Genomic DNA, 10,570 nt, shown 5'->3' on the forward strand with positions numbered 1-10,570 from the left:
TGGCAAAAATTCCTTATAACAATGACCGGCCATTAGGTGCTTACACGGAAATGAAGACGAGACACTTGTGGATGGTAGAACCCCGTGGTCTATTTTTGGGTTGGTTGGGTTGTGAGGATCGGTTTGGAATTGCCATAGAAAGAAAAGAATTTGTCAAGAACTTTGAGCAATAGAGCTTTCGCTCATAAAACTTCTAGTAAAACACTGTTTCCTGTTGTATAATTATATTTCTACGTATTTGTTTCGTAACTAATTTGAGAAAATATTGTTAGTATCTGGAGATTAAAAGATATTGTATAGTGCTTTCAATTATCTAACTATTTATACAATCAAAATTTTTAATATAATTTTCTATATTATATTTTTTTTAAAATAAATTATTTATTGAAATATTTTAATCTAAAAAATATAATAAATAATAATTTTTATATTTTTATAAAATATAATAAAATTTTAAATATTATATGTAGAGAGAAAGAGAGGCTTTAGTAAAGAAAAGGAATGGTTGGGACTTGAGGAGGTGCAGGAGGGAGAATAAAAGCAGAGAGAAGGGAAAGGAGGAGAGATAGAGATGGAATATTGTTGCCACTAGCTGTTGAAAAGAGTGAGGAGGGCTAGCTACCGGAGAGAGGAGGACAGAGAGGGTTTAGAATTAGGGTTTTTCTTTTTGATTTTTTATCAATATTAAATCTTTGATAATCAAATCCTTAATCCAGAAAAGTGGCTTAATTTTTTAAATTTTCAATTCTGAAACAGACCCTATAACTCTAGTTCTATGGTTAATTAGCCCAAAGTAGATTAATCCATTAAAAAATTTAAATTATTTATTTAATTAATCTAATTGTATTTTTAAAGATTTAAAATATACTAGACTTTTTTACATACGAAATTCCCATATTTCTAAAGTTTCGTAATAAGAAATGCAGTAGGACAGTACATAGGAGTAGACCTAATGTTTAACTTTTAACCAATGTTCTACTGAAAGAAGAAACCAACACGCAAGAGAAAATCTCATTTAGCAAGAATTTTCAAGAAAGGACAAAAGATACTTCTAATCTTAAAATAGATTTGTTTCTAAAATTAGAGATGTATTTTTTTTTTTGTTCAAATGGGAAAAAATTGGCCAATTGAATTTTTCCTACAAGCCGGCCTATTTGGCAGGTTTACCCACCCTGTTCGATCACATCCCTGGTCTTTTGGGCACATCAGACTGGCCAGGAGACTAGCTTGCCGATTTTTAATTGGAGCTGACCATTCCAATCCGGATTTAATAATTACACGCTCCACTAAATAAAATGGTCACGGCACATACATTTCTTTTTTCTTTTGGCTCTAGAGACAGTCTGGCAATGGAAAGTTCCACCTTTTAAAAACGTATTAAAGTCACAAGCCCTCTATGTCCCTCCCGGGCCTCCCCTTCAAGAGGTCCCCCAATCCATATGAACACACCTCTTCACAGAAGTCACCCCTTGAGACCACTTTAAAAAAAGCTTTAAAAGAAAAATTGCATATTTTCCACATCTTCAAACAGCCAACTCATGGACCTCAAGACCTAACAAGTCTATCTACTTTCTTGTTTACATGGAAAGGGATTAAGACAAGGAACAATTATATTCAGCATCATAATTTGATACAATCACAGAACAAATAGATAGCACATGGCTTATCACTTCAGGCAGTGCATGAGTAATAACAGGAAGCCAGAATTTCCAGCCAGAATTCATAAATTTATACAAACAATACCGAGCCGACACAAGCCATCAATTTGTGTATTCATCTACACGTTTTAGAACATAGAGGCAGAATGATAACTCTTTGCTTACATCTCCACAATGACTTTCCCTGTAGCATGACCATCCATGCTCTTAGCCCAAGCTTCCTCTGCCTTGCTCAGCGGATGCCTCGAGTCCACCACCGTCTTAAGCTTACCTTCCTTCACCAGCTCAACCAAAAATTTCAGGTCCTCATTACTGGGCACCACTAGCAGCGGCATCAACTGCTTCTTGGAAAAGGTCAATTTCTTCCATGCTGATCTGACTATAGTCCCAAGGCCGGGTGTTAAATCTATAACCTTTCCATTAGCACTCAGATTTGGCTCGAAAGTAGACCAATCAATACCAACAGTGCAGTGTACAACCAACTCATATTTCCGACCAGAAGGGCTCTTCAAACTCGCACCTTCTGGAGTCTTGTAGTCCAGCACCTCATCCGCACCCAAGCTCTTCACAAGTTCTATGTTCCGAGCCCCACAGGTAGCGGTCACATGATGGTTTGCTAACTTGGCAAGCTGAACTGCATACAGCCCTACGCCACCAGAAGCAGCGGTGATCAAGACATTGGCAGCTTTGCCGGTCCCGTCAAACTTGGTCTCCATGGTCCTTAGTGCCTGGAGAGCACTGGCAGCAGCTACAGTTAGGCCTGCAGATTCAGCTGCTGATACTACAGGAGGCCTACAGATTGTTAGGCTTGCTGGCGCAACGGCATATTCAGCAAGTCCGCCTCCATTCTGCTATTAAATGTCTTGTTAGAAAAGCATGAAAAGAAATAACTTGACTTTCAAATTGAAACCTGTATCATTATTTGATAATATGAGGATCTGTGCTGGCATTTGTTTAGTTCCACATCAGCTATGCACTGAGTAGTTCTTGGTTACTAATATATGAGCAAACAATCAAAATAACACCTTTAGGCTAGCTTTTTTAGGTGAGGTCCTTGGTCGTTATAAAAGGTATCGAAGTGGACCCGGCTCATGGCTTATAAGGATGAAGAAACATTGCAGCACAAGCTTATTTAGGTTGACTACAAGCTGATTATGGTGCTTGTGAATGGATTTGTAGTACTTATAATTAGATTTGAATGGATTCAGACTCTTAGCCTAGCAAGGACACTAGACTTTAAACAGGAGTAGTACTTGTGTTTAGTCCACCTTGGTTATGCACTTAGTAGATCTAGGGTACTGGCATGAGGCAAAGCAACCTAAATAATACTTTCTGGCTATTTTTTTTGGGCAAGAACATGGGTTGTGAAAAATTCAAAATATAATGATATCAAAATGAAAACTTATACATTGTTCTCAAAAAATCTGTCTTTTTGCATTTAGCTACTCTTCCTTGCTTTATTTAGTTAGATGTCTTCCATTGATTCGTTGAGTTGAATGTACAAGAAATTAAAATCATATGCTGAAAATAAGAAGAATAAAATTAACATTCGATTTCAGTAAAAAACAGACTGTTGGGTTGGTTCCAGCCTTCTACAACATAGAAAAGGAGGAAAAGAGTAATGAAAAGGATAGTAATAGAAGGTCAAAGAGAGCTTCAGGAAATATAAAGGAAACATGCTTGTGGAAAGATAGAAAGCACAGATAGCTATGTTCCAGAACTGATGACGACTTGAAATCAGTTCCCAGAAAAGGCTTGGGACAGAAGTTAGAAAGTTACAGCACTCATATGTAACAAATAGGTCTAAATTAGAGCTAATCATAGGCCGGGACTCGGGCTTAAACCATATTTATTTTTAGTCGGGCTTCACTCTGGGCTTATTTAAAATTTGACATTTTCTATAGCCAAGCCTGGCCCATGATCAGTACTCCAGGATGGATCTGATAAGGGAAGATTGCATTCTGATATCAAAATGCACCAGAAAAATAAGAAATCACCCTGAATGCAGTTTTCTATGAGGTTTGGCAGCAATGCTCTGAGGTGTCCTCCATGAATAGTTTGCTTGGTTTATGAGAAAGGTGGGGTGTTGGTGTTAGGTCAACAGTCAGTGGTAATTTGTTAAAGGCATGTTCAGCCATGAATGGAATCCAAATTGGAATTCATGAACACAAGGCATCGCCAGAGCTAGTCCTAGATAGGAATGCTTGGCAAAGGAACCTTTATAAATCTAACCCCAGATAACTGGGAAAAGGCTTGATGGTTATGTTCATGGTCATTTTTTATAGTATTTGTGATAATTAAATATACAAACAAAAAGCCTGAGCACTTACCCAATATCCAAGCATGGACACAACTTTGTCACCTGCTTTCAAGTTCTTAACTCTAGAACCAATTTGAATAATCTCCCCCGCAACATCAGTTACTGTTTCACCATACAAGGCTCATGAAACTTAGTTTGTGAAGCTCTCCTCAGGGTTTTAGAAAAAGACAAATGAAAAGACAAGATAGTCATTGGAAGTTGGAATATTAAAAAAGAAAAAGAAAAGAGAAAAGAGAAAGCCAGTAGAGGACTGCTCATGCACCTCAAGCAAGACATCCATCTGTAGGAGGATGGAAGTTTACCAAATTATGATTTGTCAATAAAAGATGTTTCTACAAACTCATATCTGAATAATATGATGAAGACTATATTATATTCTAGAATGCAAACCTCTCAAGGTATCCATCAACATAGCCATGCCCTTACAGTAGTAGGCCATACAAATTCTGAGAAAACAAGATATTGAATACATACAATAAGAAGAAGAAGAAGGAACAAGCCAGACGTGTTCCACCATTTTCATTGTCCTTATTCCAGAAGGGAAGGATAAGGCATACTTAATGAATGTTTAAATATTTTCATGCACCCCCCCCCCCCCAAAAAAAAAAAAAAAAAAAAAAAAAGCATGTTAGGTTTTGATGCTTATAGGATATCATAGTCATTAATGCAGTTGGTCATCAAGTGTGCCCACCACAATAATTTATCTATTCTAGCTGAGGCCATCAAACAAACATAAAAGCATGTACCAGTCAACATTGAAAGATAATAGTGATTTAAACTTTGAGTGATAGTCTCATAACACAAAGAAATATTCTGCATTCCTTAGTTCAACATGAGACACAAGAGGAGAGGAGGGAAGGATCACTCAACAGGATGGCTACACTGGTAGTTGACTCCACGGCCAGAGGTGGCGGTGGCTTAGGCGAAAGCTTTCTAATGGTTGGGAAGGAGAAAGGAGAGACAGCACGTCAAATGTTGGGCCATGTTGCTTGTGTCGTGGCGAACCAAATGGTCAAATTGGCAGTTAGTGGTGGCTAGATGGGGGAAGAGGAAGGGTAGGAGACTTGCTTGCTCAAGCCGAGAAAAGTAATGGAGCACCCATTGTGAGGACCCGTGCGGACGTGTGTTCAGTCCCACATCGATTATTTGTCGAGGAGATCTTGGGTACTTATACAAAACTAAGGAACCCAAAAAAAATCTTCCGCCTAGCCATTTTGGGTGAGGTCCCGGGTTGTGATAAATAGTATCAAAGAGGACCCGACCCATAGCCCATGTGGATTATGAGACATTGTAGCACAAGCTTATTGAGGCTGAACGGGCCGATCATGATGCCTGTGATTAGATTTGAATGGATTTGAATCCTTAGCCTAACGAGAATGTTAGGGCTTAAACGAGAGGAGTACGTGAGGACCTGTGCAAACGTGTATTTAGTCCCATATCAGTTATTCATCGAAGAGATCTTAGATACTTATACAGGACTAAGGAACCCAAAAAAAACCTTCTGGCTAGCCATTTTGGGTGAGGTCCTTGGTTGTGACTCCCATTATGGTGACTCCCATTGCTCTTGTTTCACTCTTCCCAAACCATGTTCAAGATACTAAAAACTACTAATGTGGCATTCTTGTTAGAGAACTCTCTATACCATGCATTTTAAAGGGTTGCCTATAGAAATCTTATTCCTAGTCAATGCCCCAAAAAGTGACTTTAGCCAACTAAGCAAATTTAATTTGGGGGGTGGGGGGGGGGGGGGGGGGAGGGGGAAGGTGAAATATGTTTAACGGCCAAATTAAGCTCTCCCTTCTCCTTTTGTCACTTTTTTCCAATTTATCTCACTAACCCTCGACCATCAACCAAAATGGAACATCGTTAATCCATGGATAACTAAATAAAGGATGGTTGCTTGGAGTTGGTATCCCAAACCGAGAGTTAGCAGTATTTCCAAGGATTTCTCGCCCCAGTTAGCTATTCAGCATACAAAGAGATTCTTAACGTGCATTACACAAGTTGCCATACCAAGTACCATGCTACTCAGTAGCTTGTTATTTACTAGTCTTTCATTTAATCACAAGGGTAGGGAGAGAGGTAATGGGGGGAGGAGGCTGAGGAAGGAAAATAAAAAATAAAGGAAGAAAAAGAGAGAAAAGTAAAGTCACCGTAAAACCAGGATATTTGTTCAATCAAATTTCAGAATTTCATAGATTATGAATCAAAAGTTAGACAATCTACAGATGACTTGAACACCGAAAAAGAGACAGCTATGTGGCAATAGTGGTACTATCACAAGTCCCTAGTTTGAAATATGCATATAAATTTTTTTCTCGAGTAATCAAATATATGAGCATTTAAACCTTCAACTAGTTGGTGCAACCAATATTTGTATGATTTAGACTTCTCTTCTTGTAGCGGCTTGCTAGACATAATCTCTATCTCTAATATGCAAAATCCCTACTCAAATCCACTTTCCTCACCCAAGGAGGTCTCTAGGGTTTCTCAAAAACTAAAATGTTGAAGGATGCAAGAGAGGAAGAGGAAGGGAGACAGAGAGATCTATATCCCTTGGGGCTAGCTGCCTATTTTAATAGGGGAAGGAGACAACGGGAGGGAGAAAGGGTAGCAGACTGCTATCAGCCCTTCTCCTAATCTAGTTTGGAGTAGAGAACCACATCAGTGTCCAACTCCTCTCCTAAAAAATTTAGGATAGAGGACTTCTCCCAAAAGCATTGACATCAAAGTGGGAGTTAGTTATAAATAATTTCTAACTTGATGGATCATACTTCAGTCCAAAAAGTTGATCTTCTACATATGAGATAAGGGTGGTTCGATATGTTGGTAGATGTAAGGATCCATGTGGGGCATCAGTTTAGTTCCATATTGGTTATGCATTAGGTACAAGAAATCTAAATAATATCTTCGGACTAGCCTTTTCAAATAAGATTTTGAGTTGTTTAAAATGATATCAGAGTGGAACCAACCCATAGCCTATGTGGACTAGGAGATGTTGCAGCATGAGCCCTTTTGGGACTTACCATAGGTGTGATTGAATTTGTGGTATCTGTGATTGGATTTGATTAGATTTGGACCCTTAGCCTAGCGAGGATGCTAGAGTTTAGATGAGGAAGTATGTGAGGATCCCTACAAGCTAGTATTTAGTACCACATCAATTATGCACTCTATACACACACACACACATACAAGGCTAAGGAACCTAAATAATACCTTCTAGCTAACATTTTTTGTGCAAGGTCTTGGGTTGTTATAGTAGATGCATCATAGGAGACCTTATAGATTAGTTTGTTTTTATTATAGACTCTAACAATTGCTTATCAACTAGCTATACTCAACACTTTCATAACAAGTGCCAAAGAAAATGCCCATAAAAAGGTTGGCCATGACACTGGTTGTTAGGTATCATTAACTACCAGGCAATTGACCATTGAAGGTATCAAAAAGTGCACCCAAAATTTTCTTGAAAACATGCTTACAAGATGCTAGCCAAATATAACAAGGCTTTTCTTAACCAAGTTGTCGATCCTATTAGAGCTAGAAAGAAAACATTATTATTATGCAATATGTTTAATGACAAAAAATGACTCATAAACCCCAACTTGATAAAGACTTCTCTCAAGAAATAGATTGCTATAATTGGTACAAAGAAGAAGTGCATCATCATATGAGAAGGTGGATCTCTTTTAGAATCTTAAAATGTGGCGTTGGTAACTTGGAACTACAATCTTGAGAAAGCAACTGAATGCAGCACCAATAGATTTACTTGTTCAAGTCATGAATCAACAAAAAGTTGGTAAGTAATGATTTTGAAAATCTATACTCTCCTCTAAGTATACATGTCTTCATGAAAAACTTTCGATGCTATACTTAATAAGGCATAAGAACTGAAAATGAAAGCCAGCTCATGCTCCTCAGTTCAAATCCCAATATTCTTTGAAGCATGCATGTTTCTATTGATACCTTATTTTGATATGTTAGTTAAAATTAGTTTGTTCAATGCATCAAAAAATATTGTTCTTTAGTAAATTGTCATAAAAATATTTGTTTTTGTTGATACCTTCGTAACATTACGAAGTCATGCTACTTTCCTGGAAGTTGTAATCTCTGATGATGATGTACGAGCATTATAGCAGCTTTATGGAAAGCATAATAAAAAAACAAAAATTCAATGACCAAATCTTTAGCCAAAAGTGTATGCACACTGAATCTCAAGAAACAGACAAAACAAAAATAAGCTCAAGAAATGTTATTTTGAGCAGACATAGTATTTTTCGGATGTACCATAATTGCAACCAGGAGCTTCATCTACTTGGCAAGATTTGATGTTTACCTGGTATGAATGGAAACTTTGGTGGCAATAATGGTCGTACCATTCCTTTCTGAACTTTCCAGTCAAGTGGATTAATGCTTGCTGCTTCCATTTTTAATAAAACCTCATTTTTCTTTGGTACAGGAACTGAAATCTCAACATGCTGCAATGGGAATAAATTTTGGTCATTTCGAACTGATAATATTGCAGAATGGGCTTTTAGGACTGTGAAGAAATCAGGACAATAAAAATATTGTGTGTGCATATATATATATATATATATATATTCCCTTTTTCTGTTTAAAATTACAAAAAATCAATATAAAGCACTGAAAATAAAAAGACACAAACATCTTTATGTAATTAGGAAAGCAGCCTAGTAGGACGTGGTTGTTTAATACTAATGGAGTATGATGCAACTTACAATTTGATGCAGAGGACAGCTTACAATTGGCATTGCAAGGACAGAGAGAGACATATACATGGATTTGGAGTGACAATACTTATTATTAATCAGCTAACCTCCTTGAAGGAAGGGCAGCAACTTTTCACTAAAAGCAAATATAGCCAGCATTAAGATCTGATGATCCTACATCATTTAGAAATAAAAAAGAAGGATTGCTGGTAATCAGGAGGTTCATTGACAGGGTCAGAAGACTTGAGTCCAAAGACATGCAATGCCACTTGGAGAATTTTGACAAAAGCTGAAAACTATCACAAAGCTCATAGGGAATTTCTTTGAGACATGGTATAATTCCACTTGAAAATCCATGATTTCTTCACCTTTATTGAACCTAATCAAGTAGACACCTTTTTGTCCTGCTGGCTTCGTCCAGCTCCCACCCACCAAAACCAAAACACACAAAAGAGGCAGCTAATGTCCTGTCCAACTAGCGAAATGACCATCTGGAGTTTATTGAATGGCCTTACATCATATAACTAGCAAGTTGCTTGCTTCGGTAGAAGGATGTAGGCCTTATCAAAATCAAGCTCCAAGGGTTAAATGATATTCTTGTGAGAGATGCTTATTTATGACAGCTTAACTACTGCTCCTACTGAGGGGTCAGCCCTTATAGGGACTTAATGTTTTAGAATGCCTATGGGTTCGGATTCATTGAAAGAAAGGAAGACAAGGATCTAATTCCTTTACTTGATACCAGAACCTCCCAATAATAACTTAAAAACACAACTTCCAGACCCACATAATTTTATAGGGGCAAAGTCTTTCACCACTGTAACCTTTTTTAAGTATCAAAATATAAATATTATAGCGGAATTTCTTACATGGTTATAAAGTATATTCTTCGTTTTTTTTCCTCCTCCTGCTAGCCCATTGCCATAAATATTTAGAAGTAATTTTATTATTTTTAGCAGCTTTTTTTGCCACGAAAAGTGTTACATTTGTTGTAATGGAAACATATCTTAGCTGAACTATTAAGATTTCTCTCCAAACAAACATATTTTTTATATAAAAAAAAGTTTGAACCACCCTGTCCAATCTCCTGCTTTTTTTTCTTGGTAAATATTCAATTTCCTTCAATATTAAAGAAAATTGAAATTTAATAAATATCCTTCGTCCAGACCTACCTAATTTCCAAAACTACTCATCTCCTAATTCCTATACTGCTTTGAAACTCATGGTAAATGCTATGGTCACCCCAGATTTTACCCAAAAAGCTGTAAACCAGAATACTTGGTGAACTACTAAATGAAAAAGGACATTAGCGTGAAAAAATTCCTCATGTTACATTTTGTGATCCGCCTAGCAGCGCCCAAAACCACTATCAAAGCAGACTGAGAAGTAATAAAGGAGAATTGTACCCAAAAAAAAGAAATAAATGAGAAAATAGTGGGAAACAAGACGAATACCATGGGGCATTTTGGAAGAAGTTATACCTCGAGGGCGGCAGCGCCGCCGCCGTAGCCGTCGTACCGGACGGCGTGCATGGTCCTTCTTCCGGCCATGGTAGGGGGCGGAAATAGGTAGCGTTGAGAGGGGCAATTTGGGAAGATGAGTACGGGAAACCGACGAGAGAACGATGCACAGGCGCCTGAGGGGTGGTTCTATATACCCCCCCCCTATTGCTCAGGACACCCCCCAAAAATTAAAAAAAAATTAAATACTCTCTACACCCCCCCATTTGCTAAGGACACCCCTAAAAAATTAAAAATTCCTAAATTACCCCCCACCCTCCCCACCCCCTCACCTAAATTGCTCTCTACACCCCCCAAACCCCCCCCACCCCGCTCTTCCCCTCCAAAACACCCGCCGGCTTC

The 10,570-nt window shown here is 37.9% G+C and overlaps 1 protein-coding gene across 1 annotated transcript; it reads right to left on the reverse strand.

Moving 5' to 3' along the window:
* Nucleotides 1-1,520: 1,520 nt before the first annotated feature.
* On the reverse strand, nucleotides 1,521-10,346 carry LOC103696449 (chloroplast envelope quinone oxidoreductase homolog). The gene is made up of 4 exons (XM_008778081.6): nucleotides 10,190-10,346; nucleotides 8,315-8,456; nucleotides 3,989-4,080; nucleotides 1,521-2,506 (listed from the first exon to the last, which is right to left on the reverse strand). The coding sequence occupies exons 1-4, from the start codon at nucleotides 10,256-10,258 to the stop codon at nucleotides 1,820-1,822; spliced, it is 990 nt and encodes a 329-aa protein (XP_008776303.4). The 5' UTR covers nucleotides 10,259-10,346; the 3' UTR covers nucleotides 1,521-1,819.
* Between the last annotated feature and the right edge of the window lie 224 nt (nucleotides 10,347-10,570).

The sequence above is a fragment of the Phoenix dactylifera genome, chromosome 4, assembly GCF_051530095.1.
Source record: "Phoenix dactylifera cultivar Ajwa chromosome 4, Ajwa_hap1_PhDact_Kaust_v1.1, whole genome shotgun sequence".
In the NCBI taxonomy this organism is placed as follows: Eukaryota; Viridiplantae; Streptophyta; class Magnoliopsida; order Arecales; family Arecaceae; genus Phoenix; species Phoenix dactylifera.